General features: G+C 38.9%; 1 protein-coding gene across 2 annotated transcripts in view; it reads right to left on the bottom strand.

Moving 5' to 3' along the window:
• vta1 (vesicle (multivesicular body) trafficking 1) overlaps positions 1-13509 on the bottom strand; it is a 61567-nt gene that overhangs the window by 31851 nt on the left and 16207 nt on the right. For both annotated transcript variants that reach the window (XM_072440619.1, XM_072440628.1), the window contains exons 3-4: positions 9077-9204; positions 1905-1980 (exon numbers count right to left, since the gene is read on the bottom strand). In XM_072440619.1, coding sequence (XP_072296720.1) covers positions 1905-1980; positions 9077-9204 — 204 coding nt within the window. The remainder of the gene's footprint in view (positions 1-1904; positions 1981-9076; positions 9205-13509) is intronic.

Raw genomic sequence — 13509 nt, 5'->3', positions numbered from 1 at the left:
AAGTTACTGTTTTATAATGAAATATTTGAAAGGGGCAGATTTTACTTTATTTCCTAAAGGCCAATATTAGCTTTGATTTACTTTTTTTTTTAATGTTTCAATCTTTTGCCTGACTAGTGGTGAAATATCGTAAAAGTCGGGACTATAAGCCGCTACTTTTTTCACACGCTTTGAACCCTGCGGCCTATATTACGATGTGGCTAATCTATGTATTTGTATGGGCTAATGGCCTCTAGGGGCGCTCTAGCAGGAAGCTCTCTTTTTCTTGCTCACTCATTAAGTACAAGCGCAGGAGCAGAGCAAGATGTGGAGACATGTGTTCTTAGTGTGTTAATCTAAACTAAAATACTTTTACTTTAGTTTGGTTTACTTTACATCTCCATTTACTTTACTAACAGAACAGAACAGACATTGATGCCTTGCTGAATGGTCAGTGCTCCCTAGAACTCGGGGGGATTTAGTATGGACCATTCAAAGACCAGATACTTTCCAGATAATCTACTTCTACAAATAACAACTTGGCACCGCTCTAAAGTTGTTTAAGTCTACAAGTAACAGTAAGTACAACCTATCTGGACCTCTCACCCATGTGTTCTTTACATTGAATTGAATGCTTGTCCTCCACAGAGACGTCCCAGTGCCAGGTCCTCACTCTGTCCCCCTGTGTCCCTTCTCACTTTGGACTCAAGATGTTGATACCCTCTTTTTAGCACTTGTGTGTTGTAACCGGATCTGTCCCTTGTCCGCTCCCTCATTCAGGCTTCAGCGGGACACTAAACATTCGCTCTCACACAAGCGCAGCGTTGATGGGATAATGGTCCTGACGATTAGGCACAAGTCTGACAAGGATCTGCTGTCTGTCACACGTCAAAGTGAATGAAGTACAGGCAGCGGCTGCAGCTCATTCAGGAGGATGTAAGCAGTGCCCTAATATAGATACAGAGTAGGAAGTTAAATAAATACACTTTTCTATCTCGAATATTGTTTAATGTTGTATTATCAGCACATTGTAAAGAACCACACAACCAGACAAAAGTTACAATTTTGCTCTTAATTCTAAGAGACATTTTGGATTCATGACAGTCTGGAGGCATTTTGAGATTCGCATTATGATTAGTACTTTCGTTTGATTAAAAAAAAAAAAATCAGACCACAATTGATTGCTCAACACGATTATGTTAGTGTAATTAAACATAACCAAACTGTCTTAATTAAATTAGTTACAGAATTTTTTTTTTTTTTTTTTTTAATCACAAATTTAAATAAATTGGCCTATTTAAAAGTCCTATTGGCTACAATAAAGGCCTTTCAAAGACGCTTGCATGTGTAACTGACTCTTCTGGAGACAGCTGCTGTAAACTCCTGGGACTGGCCTGTCTCCCAGTGTCCTGTATTATTATTTGTTTCAGCGCTCACACGCAAGCCTTATTTTTCTCGCGGGACTCATGGTGTTCAACACTAGCTCCACGCAGCATCAAACTGCTCAGCTTCACTGCGGCGCTCGTAAACATCAGCTGGCGAGTGTTCTGCACACGTCCACCAGAGGACTGTGAATTAACATGTCAATTTAACCACGTGCTATCAGCTCTGCCCCTGAACCTTTCTTCTGTCAGGTAAAGCCTCCTGCATAATCAAAAAGAGTTTGTTTACTCAAAACAGACCACATGATTAATCTGTGTCAATTCATGATTCATTTGTTCATTTTCTATGATTAATCGCATGAGTTAAACATGTTTACTCTGACAGCCCTAATTATTATACTTACAAATAGATTAAAAAAAGGCTAAGAGTTTGGCATTCCTTGAGCATTTTATGGAAATCTATTCATAAAACCGTGATAAGCATTTGAACTTGCACAGCTTTCACTTTCTTTAGCATTTTATCTTGATCGACTTTGCCCCTACCTCTTCCGTTAGCTCCCCGAACACTGCGAGGACATCAATCAGCAGACTTGCCGTGTAGAACGACTTTATCATGTTCCTGCAAAAACACACACGTGCAAAAAGGGTAAAGAAAAACTCAAAGGAGAAACAAGAGTGAATGCTAACTAATCAAGCCGTCACATGGTAGCATAGAAAAATAATAAAATAAACGTTTACGTGATAAAATACAGTATCAAAAAGGGCCTAATATGATTACACATACTGATATTCAACACATTCCTAACAGCATGATTTTTGTCTTTGAGAGAGGCCAATTTGCAATAATCAGTGAGTCTTAATCAACTGCGAGCTCTGCTAATTGGCAGCTGAACAACAGTGAAATAGTACAGGTGTTTCTTGTTACAAACAGAACACATGCCATGCAAATTAGGCCTTCACTGTAACATCGGCCTCATACTACAGACTTTATGCAAGGAGTCGTTTCAATTTCAAGCACCGAGGAAGAGGAGCTGATGATTTGGTAATGTAAGCATTTATAACCGAGAGTGGAAATGGTACTGACACGTTATTGGATTTGGAAAATACATAAGAAGCTAGATTAATACGTTTTACATATTGTACTTAATAAATTGTGGAAGAACGCTGCACCAGTCAAACACACATTACACGCCTTGGTGCGCCACGATATGAAAATGAATATAAAACCTTTGACGTGTTATGCTTATTTTTCTCTGTTCTGGATTATGGTGATGATATAATATTCTACAGCAACAGTCTGAAACCTCTGAACTCAGTTTATCCCTCCGCTCTGAGGTTCATTACAGGAGAAGGATACAGAACTCACCACAGTCAATTATACTCTAAAGTAAAGTAATCGGCGCACAGCAACAGCACCGCTTATAAGGCTCTCATTGGGATTTTACCTGATTATTTAACAAGTTTGCTGAATGTCAGATCAAGTATTTGTTGATTAAGATCCTGGGACATTCTTATTTTAGAGTCTCACCAAATAAATAAATAAATAAATAAATAAATAAATAAATAAATAAATAAATAAATAAATAAATAAATATTTTATTCAATTATTGTATGCATTTTAATTCATTCAAAAACTACCCGCAGAAACCGTGCACTTGCTTTGCATTATTTCATCAAATTTTGTATTAGTGTGTTGTTTTTGTTAAAAGGTATTTTATTGGATGTTTTATTTGCATTTTATCGGCATTTAATCGGTGTATGTTTTATTTTTTTGTATTTTGTATTTGAGGGTACAAATGAAAAGGAGACTCAAGCTTTACAAGTAACAGCAATAGTACCGTATTTTCTGGACTATAAGCCGCACCGGAGTATTCAATTCAATTCAATTCAATTCAATTCATTTTTGTAACGCCCAAAATCACAACAACGGTTGCCTCTGAGGGCCACAGTAAAAAATGAATCAAGCAATGTCTGTGGAGTCCCCTGTCCCTAGACCCTCCTTCTCGGCCAGGAAAAACTACAAAAAACCTCCTTGGGAAAAAGTAGAAACCTGGAGGAGTTCCAGAGTGAAGGGGGGATCTGACTCTCACAGACGGACGCCAGGGAGACTGTGGAGCTGGAGCCACTCTTCAGGCAGATGAGGGACCGTCGGAGTCGAGCATATATGCATAATAGTGACAAAAAACATATATAAGTTGCACTGGAGTATGAGTATATAAGTTTAAAAATAAGTATAAGTGGCACCCCGGCCAAAACTATGAAAAAACTGCGACTTATAGTCCGGAAAATACAGTAATCGTATTATTACTGTTGAGTTCTAACTATGGTTCAATACTTCAGTGCATTCTTGACACTAGTAAACAACAGAAAATCTAGTCCATTGAATATAATGAGAAGTAACAGTAAACATTTAAATATATCGACTGAAAAATTGTCATTTATTTTCTGCCAAACTTCTAGCAGATAAATACACAAAGTTGCCCTCCCTTCAGCCCACTGTAATAAACTGCATGGTTTTGTCTCATTAGCGCTGGAAGCTTGTGGTGAATATTCATCAGTCTTAAAGCTTAACGAGGCTGTTATAGCAGCCCACCAGCTAAAGCCAGCCATGGAAGAAAGAGGGAAACTGCTAATTACAGACGGGAGCAAGGATGTGTGATTAATATCCACGACGACTCAACAATTGATGTTTTCCCTGTCAATCGTCTTTGCAAACTACAGTTTTACATGTAGGCCTGCAGTTTTTAACATGTGACTTTTAACACGGGAGATGTGCCAACTAAAGTGTGCTAAAACATGCAGTTGTTTACATGAAGACAACATAAAGACAACATAATGTAAAAAGAAAATACGTTATTCTATAAAGTATCCTTTGGTGGTTTTGTGCTATTGTAACAAAACTCAATTTCAAAACAAAGAAACCTGATTATACTATCTCACGACTAAAAAATGTAAATGTGTAATCAGCGCTGGACGTCATCCTCAAAGGAAACTGGTCATGAGTTTCTATCTGGGCAACATAAGGCAATAAGCACAAGAAAAACACAGTTCAAAGAGAACTGAAATGTTTTGTGAACAACAAATTTGAGCCACAATGCGGATAGAACATTAAACAGATTGTTCTGCTGATCTTAAAATACAGCATGTGATACTAGCATAGTGATAGCAAACAATGCATTTACTGTTAGCATTCTTGGGTACTAATGTGGGGTTTTGAGCCACTTTATTCTCCTCCCTGCGTTTCTATTTGTATTTTGTACAATTTATATATAAGTCCACTTAGTTGTTAAAGAGTAGGTGTCATAGGAGGATCACCTTCTCCTATAAGAGCTGTAAACTCCACTGAAATAAAGTGCATCGCTGAGGTAAAAATGTTCACCTCCAGACTTACGTTCTGGTTGAAAGAACATGAAATTTGTATCCACTTGTAAGTGTTATGAAAGTGCATGAGTGAAAATGTATGAGTGAGGAAGAATGAGCTGTGTAGGTGTATACATTTACCTCTGATTTATCTATAAAAATCCAAATGTGTTTTAATGTCTTTTCTATCTGTAAAAAGTGGTGAAAAGCCCAACCAGGGACAAGAGTTGAAAATTAGCACCATATAAACTTTGTAGGCATCGCTTTGGCTACAGGCTTTGTTTGGTAATTATGTATGATTGCATTGTCCCTGTCAAATAAATAAAAAAAAAAAAAATAGAGAATAGGTAGAAAAGCAAAAGTATTGAATGAAAGGTTTTGTTTCCAGTTCCGGTTTCCACGGTCGATCCGGCTCAGGCTTGTTTGGATTTTGGCTCCAGCGGGACGAGCTGCAGGGCGCCAGTGCGGTCACTTTGTGGAAGATACGTGAAAGAGGACGGACTGCAGTGTAGTGGCCTTGAGTTGATTTAATATGACACATCCCTAGTAAAAGTTAAGAGAATCATATTCACATTGACCGCTAATTCACTCCAAAAACTAAAGCCAAGCCACACGGTTTTCTTGATCCCGCTCCTGTCTTGTCCCTCTCATGAGCTTGTGTGTGCTCCAGCGCTGGCTGCTGGCTGCAGGACAGGCCTGTGCTGTGGTCCTCACCACTCGAAGGATGTGTATGGGAAACTACACTGGAATCAGACACTTCCTGTAACTCAGTGAGGCCCAACAGCCACAACGACCCCATTCATGTTCTCCATACTCCCACAGCCCCATTACAACCTTAACTAGGTACCGGGAAGTCCAGGCTTTTTAATAAATGGCCTTCATGAAACTGTGAGATGATCAGTGACGGCAGCATTTGTTGTACCTCAAGAGTTTGAACATCTGCGAGAAGAGCTGCAACAACTGATCTTTTGTATGTTCTAATTCATAAAGGGGTTCATCATTATTTGACTAATCAACATCATAGGTTGATAGGGGTCGAGCAGCATGAAACAAAACCTGAACATCTTCTCTGTCAATACATTATTTTCTCTCAATAGCCTCAGACATTGGTGCCATAATTCTATCCCAAAGATGTAGTTGTGGTCAGTTGAAAGGTACAAATAAATGTTTAACTATAGGAATTCTAGAAGGTTGTGAAAAAAATTAAAATAAAAAAACTTTAAATGAACGTTGGAGCTGTGACCGTTTTACACCATAATAACATCTTTCTCAGTTTTTAAATTTCACAGAATCAATAAACCTTTCCATATTATACAGTTAGCTTGTGCCCCTGCATGTCCTCCCCCTCCGCTGCCTCAGTTTGTAAATAACAAGGTGTGTCTGCTGAGGCGCTGACCCCTGTTCCTCATTATACGCGGGTGTTTGTTTTCCTTCGGACCCTCGGCACTCCTCCCAGCTGCCTTCATAACACCTCTGTTGTAACCAGAGGTGGGTGACGCCATGTTTATGCTCAAAAACAAACAAACTGGGCCGGGTTATGTCACCTGGATCCATTGACAGACTCGACACTCAAGGTTTAACATGTGGAAACGGACCTTCCTGTTTTTACTGCTACCAGAGCCAGTCAACAGGAGGTCAAAAGCACTCCTACACTACTGCTACTACTGCTACTACATGAGTATGAGTATGTTATGTATGTTTAATATGGCGGTATCAGGCACAGTTGTGTAAGTTACAAGGACGTAGGCAAGAAGATTAGCATTAGCAGCTCAAATTAATTTAGTTTTAAACGAGGAATAGAGTGAATGATATTATTGTGAAGGAAAGTAACTGAGAGAGACCCTTCCAGGAGCCAAGTGTTAAAAATTGCAGCGTATACAGCCTGGTACCAATACATTCTATCCCATTCAGGCAGAGAAAGATGAATTTTGATGTATGGAGGCATCGTAAGCAAATATTTATATGTTTGCTATGGAGTAATAAGTGCCAATAGGCAAATTTCCAGCTCAATTTCCTAAAGCTGACTAAATTAAGGGGGTTTTGTGGTGCCAGGTGAAATCAACTAAATCACGTGGTTGTTTGCATCTATGTTAATTTAGGGGGAACAGCGACATGGACAAACATTGGATATTGTCGAGGCTCTGGTGTTACTCATGTGTGGTCGGGTCGGGGGTTGTCAGTGACCACAACAGCCCTGGTTTAGTTTGTGATGTTTGGAGACGAATGCCAACACTTTCACTGAAAATGTGCAAATGTACTGTATAGGCCTTTAGAGTAGGACTGTTTACAAAGGTTGGAAGGGTCTTCGGCTGGATTTGACTTGCAAACAGAAATAAGAATAACTTGTTATGGTCAACCAAAAGCTTTTCTAAACAAATGCGTGTTCAGTTGCATTTTAAAGGAATCAACAGAGTCAACCGCAGGTAGAGATAGAGGCAAGCTGATCCATAACTCTCGGGCAACAGCCTGAAAGGAGAGATCCCACCGAGTATTCAATCTTGTTTTTGGGACCACAAGCGGGTTCGGACTGGAGAAGCGAAGAGTCAAAAGGTCCACGATGCACTGCATCCGCGAAGTGCTCCAAAAGCAACAACTAAAACATTCAAATCAATCCTGAACTTTACCAGAAGCCAATGACGGGACGATGTGTGATGCGGGACGTTCTGGGGGGTTCCTGTTAAAAGCCTGGCAGCAGAGTTTTGCACACGCCGAAGTCTGTTAACAGCGGCTTTATTAAAACGGGTAAAAACAGAATTCCAATATTCAAGCCGTGATGAAATAAAAGCACGAATAATCTTTTCCAGGTCGGACTTTGAAACAATTTTGCGCCATTTAGACCTATTCTTCAGATAAAAGCAGTTTTTGACCAGCTGTTTTGAGTGGGTTTCCAATGACAAGGCCTAGTCAAATATCTATTAGATAGATATCTATATGTATTTTTATAACTATTAGGATATACGTTCTGACCCAAAAAAACAACAACAAAAAAACAAGTCACGTAAGCTCATTTGTAGCACTTAAGACAGAAAAAGTGAGCAGCCTAATGTAACTGTAACCACGTCATACTTCTTTGTACGGCTTTCTACTCCAGTAGGCATTGGTGCGAATGGATGTGGAAAGTGCAATTTCTGAGTCACGGCAGGCCTTCAAGAACTACAGCAATCAATGATGACCCATTTGTAAGTGTGTTTGTCAAAGAAGTATCGTACATAGAGGTGGGTTTATCAGTTTTATGTCCAATTTAAACCCAGATATATAAAACTACATGCTCCTTTAACCTAAAAACACAATACAATACTACTACTACAATACTAATCAGTTATGACAATATCAAAGAAGCAACAAGCAGCATTTTGTGTTGAGAATGACATTATTTTGTATGAAAAAGTGTTAAAACTAGTTATTGTGTGAAGCTGTTGTGTGAAGTAATCAGCCTTCTCATCTCTCCTTCACTGTGGTTCTCCCCGAGGTTTATACTTTCTCCCAAAGGGTTCTGTAGTCTTTCTTTTCTAAGGAACAGGGGATGTTGGGATGGCTATGAACATCGTTTAATATGTTTTTCACTTCGAGGCAACTGCTGTGGTGATTTTGGGCGTTACAAAAATAAATTGGATTGAAATTCAATTGAGAAAAATAAAATACATTACCTTACATAAAAAAGACTACTTAGGCTACCCCAAATAAATTGTCTGTTTGCTGTAACCCGAGTCAACATTTTTCATCTGGCTCGGTCGGTAGGCAAATTCTTATTTTTTTTTACTTTGAATGCAAAAAAAAAAAGATCCAAGGTCATTTTTTGAGTCGGAGTGACCACCAGGGGTCAGGCTTCAACAGTCAATGACGGAAAACGTCTCTATCAACCCGATCGAGAGACTAAATCTCACGATTTTAAGATATTTCAATCGACCTTTTGTACGCCGCTATCCTTTATTTTGGTAGCTAAGGCAAGCGGGGGGAACATGCGGGGGACACGGGCGCCGCCATGTTTGTTGTGATGACGGTACTGGGCGTGTTTAAATCCCAGAATGCATCTTACAGATGCATGTGGAGGACGGAAAATGAAGACGCACGTGTTACGCGGCGCGTTATCAGTTCTTTGAGATGAAAGTCAAGTTAACAAGCATGATACAAATATTTGACACGGTGGTTCAGGACAGACCGGTCGGTGAGTCGGCGAAATAATTGAAAAATAAAAGATTTTGACGTTTTTTCAGCAAAATGCTGATATTTATTTTTTCAGTCGGCCAGTTTCATTGCGGGTCGGTCGGGTTACGGCAAACAGACATATTATTTTGCTCAGCCTTATCGTCATTTATTTTCATTTTTTTATTTTATTTGTGTTGTGAGTTTCTTACTTGTGGAAGCGTCCGGATCGGTCTTCGTTGTCGGCGTACAGGAACATCTTTAAGGCATAGTTTTCGATGTGAGCGTTTCCCACCACCTCCTGCGTTATGGACTCTTCATTCTTCAACTCCTTTTTCATCTGCAAAAAAACACAACAAAAACACAACAATGTTATTATCTATAGTGATGCAAAAAGAACAGTCCATGGAGTACAGCTGAAAAGGTTAGTAATGTCAGTGCCAGTAGTGTTGAACTTTTGGGTCCTTTCTTTTAAATAGCAAATCATTGCCATTTAAAACAGATCTGGGCATTTGTGGCCCCAGGGGCAAGATGTGGCCCTCAGCATGTTTTAATCCGGCCCCTAGAAAGATTTTAGTTTCTATTTTGTCTGCACTTGTATGCTTAATAAAAATGACATGAAATTAATTAAATAATAGATTCAATAGCCTATATTTGACAAAGAAGTGACATTTCTTTTTATATTTAATATTTATTTTTATTTTTTTTCACACCAATGATCGCGGACCTGCCCTCCGCTACTTGCCTGGATTCGAATATGGCCCTCGGAGGGAAATAATTGCCCACCTCTGATTTAAAATTTGGTAAATGAAAAATAAATCCTCTATTTACAGCAGAACAATAAAGCTCAAAAATATAAGTCCCTACAAACATGACAACGTGTACCAAAAAGATCTGAAGATAAAGGAGATGCCCAAAATGACAAACTAATACGGCTAAGCAAGGACTATGGGCTTTGAGTGAAGATTATGATAATTCATGTTCCACAAATAGCAGGACAAATTACAGATATATGTTTTATACTATATTTGAAACCATTATGAGCTACTTATGTCACCACAGACCAGCAAACAAAATCTGACTAGAATTTAAAAACATATAGTTTCTTGACAATGTGAGCAATTCTTATAACTTAGAATTATGATTGAGGTCCGTTCTTGGCCTCAAAAGTCTGACATTCTTTCTCTCTTATAGTTGGGGGGTTAAAATGTATTTCAAAAGCCAGCTGACATTTAGTTTTTTAGATTAGAAAAACCTTTGCCTGGAGTCAAAAGATAATTCAACCCTTTTGAAGTGTTGCGCCCACTGCATGAAATGTCATTGTACTTTTTTAACTTATCTGTATCTTTCCGCGGCTGTGGCCAGAGCGGGGTTGGGTTTCTGCTAAATGCACCAAAGAAAGCGTCAGATCAGGTGAACACTGAATGGACACACTGTTTTCCAACTTTAGAGAAACATGTCGAGAGGAGGATGAACAAGCCTTGTGGGAATACAGGAATCTGCCTTATTAAGTCCTGATTTTTGATTAAAATAGCACAGAAAAAATACATGAAAAGGCAATAAAACCTTTACTAAATCGTTACTACAAAGAAAACGTACAATAAAACTATGCAACCCAAATAAACCCATTTTAAAACACAATTCAGTTTCAGGTCTGCCACCTGCTTCATGGATACTAACAACAACAAGTTACAGTTCAGATCTGTGTAAAGGCAACTCTGCTGACAGTATAACGCATGTCAAGGTATATTTTTTAGCAATAAAAACAAATGTCATTAGTTAAAAAGCAAGTCTAGTGTTTGAAATGATGACTTTGTTTTGTGGTATAGCAGCTGTGGTAAATATTTATCAAAGTTTTACATCCGTGAAATTGCAGTTTGTGTAGCCATTTTGAAAAATAACCCTTTAAATTACAGGAAGCAGCACTGAGTTCTAAAACAGAATCCCTCTGTGATGTCATCAATGCGCCACAAGCCATTGAAAATACAGATAAATATGGGAGATTACTTCTACCCATGTCATATTACTGACCATGACCAACCAGGAAGTAACATTATAAACTTCACCAAAATTGTCAAACTGGGGACAACTACAGGTACACAAAATGTTTAGTAAAATCTGAAATATAACCACTCCATTTTACTAAAGTGTATAGTCAAACCTGTCAAATGCACTTTAAGTTGACTGTCAAACTTTGGAACATTCCCAGCAAAAGCAATAACCTCTGTATAATAAGGTTGTGAACCAGAACAGCTATCCACCTTATTCCAACCTGCCCACTTTTATTTCTGATAGTTACTAACCCGCACTTCTGTTTTGATTTTACTTCCTGGTTAGGACCCAATCTTCTAATGGACTCTTTCCAGATCCGAGTCGAGATCCGGCTCTGTGCAATACAAGCCTGATCATTTGTCCTGTAGCAGTCAGTCAGGAGGACCAACTACTTCAGACTTCAATTCGAGATTGAAGCCCAAAGTGTGAATGGGGAGAAGAGTGGGGAGAGACATTAAGCAAACTGTCAGAGAATGGAGTTAATTTGACAATTAATAAACCCTGAGGCCGCCACAGAACCCATATGCGTTGCAACTTAAACCACTACGTTTGCTGAGCACACTGGGGCCACAAGGGCTAGAAGTTAATTTGGCTTTGAGTTCTCTTTTTGGCCCAGTCTTAACGGTTTGCCCTTTAACTCTATACTTTTCTATATCAAATGGTGGTCAGTTTCGGTCACTCAAATGTCCAGTCTGTGCAGCAAACTCTCATTTTCTTAGAGATCCTTTGTTTCTTTCCAAGTCTGTCCCAAGTCATATCCACAGAGACCCACAATAATGATTCATTTTTAATCAGTCCTACGTGGAGCTAACACACTGACACTGGCCAATGAGTCTCTGTGGAACAAGTGGAACAATCTTCTGAAACCCATGACATGTTTTTGACACAACATAAAAGGTTCACTGACAGGGTTTTCCTAACTTCTTTACTCATGTGAGAAGCATCTGATTGGATTCAAGTGATGTGCCAATGCAACGTTTTTCTTCTTCCAACTCCATTTCAAGCAAATATCATCTGTAATTAGTATTAGCGTTGATGTGGACATATAATGGACACATAATATGTGTAATTTTGTATGAACTTGTTTGTGCATCTGATTGTTGGTAGGAGTATACAGACGATATGTAACTATTGTAAACCATATGAGTCAGACACTATGCCATAAGCTCAAAATCAATCAATCAATGTTAAGGGGCAGGGCAGCAATCAGGAGCTTCAGAGCTTCAGAGATGACATGGAGGGCCAATTGAGGGCCCTCTGATGATCAATACAGTCGATCATTCAGATTTACTGGATTGAAAATGACGGGATTTGGGCTGGGAACCTTAATGTCAAGTCTATGTGGACTACTTATGATGTGGGCCAAATACACAGGAAGTCTGAGAGCCAATAAAAATGGTTCTGGGGCCATAGTTTGCTCTAAATGAAAATGTGTTCTATGTAACTGTTCTGGAGGATATTGTAGGTTATCTGGTGGATATTGTATTGTTTTGCCTGGAATGGGCCACAGGAATGAATGTTTAAAAGTTATTTTAAGCAGTAAAAAAAAGGATTTCTTGCATTTATTCAATTTCAGGCAAGTTTAAAGCCATACTATGGAGCATTTCGGACACAGCAATTTAGAAATAAGCAAATCGTCGGCCCCCAACCAAAAAGCATATATAATACATTTTCTAAACAAAAGTTATATTCAAACGCATAATTATTTCAAACACTTGCAACTCTATGAAAATGGTTGATTGCCGACTCATGTTTTGAGTTATAATTTAATTCTGCTCTCTTTTGGGGCATTTTCAAATAAATGTCCAGGATTATATCCACATACCAGTGAAGCCATCCCCAGACCTTTAAGAGCCATTAACGGTCTATGTACAGAAAACGCAGGGCGCCTGGTTCAAAGCAGCGGATGTGTGTCCCATGCAGAGACACATCCTGAGTGGACTTTAATTAACGCCCTGGGAGTCTTTGTAAAACAAGCCCAGAGGGACAGGCCTTGTGCCATGTCCTCTGTGTCCACCACGAGTGCTGCTAATTGGCTCTGAGCGACAAATAAAGTCTGCCTCCCTGGACATGGAACGAGGCCCTAATGGGATGGGCCGAGGAGGCAGTGGACATCACGATTACATCTTACACAAGATGCAGTAGAGAAGGGGATCATGGAAACACTGATACTGTGCACAAGACAGAGAGACAATCCCAGCATGTCCCTTCTCACTTCCCGTACACACTTGCAGTGACACATTTGTCTCACTGTGGTCAGGTGGTACTCATGACATGGGAGAGAAACGCAGAGCTTTGACTCCAAATACATTCAATTAGGGAAGCAATTTTAGTATTTGACTAGCCTTGATTTGCCGTTTTTGTTCAATTGACTTAAATAATTTATATTGTACATTGAGACTTTTCAAATTATTAACTAGGGCTGCAGCTATCAATGTATTTAGTAATCGAGTAATCTATTTTTCTTTGATTATTTGGTAAATTTTTTGTACATTCTGTAAACCATTAAAAGGCAAATTAAACAACTATTTTTTATAGTTCAAAGTGATAAGCAAATAAGGAGTTTCTGCTTAAAATAACAAATTTTATTCTT

This window comes from Eucyclogobius newberryi, unplaced genomic scaffold (genome assembly GCF_026437365.1).
Source record: "Eucyclogobius newberryi isolate DKJ021-1_F unplaced genomic scaffold, fEucNew1.0.hap1 SCAF_1, whole genome shotgun sequence".
In the NCBI taxonomy this organism is placed as follows: Eukaryota; Metazoa; Chordata; class Actinopteri; order Gobiiformes; family Gobiidae; genus Eucyclogobius; species Eucyclogobius newberryi.
This window is presented reverse-complemented; position numbering and strand designations above follow the sequence as displayed.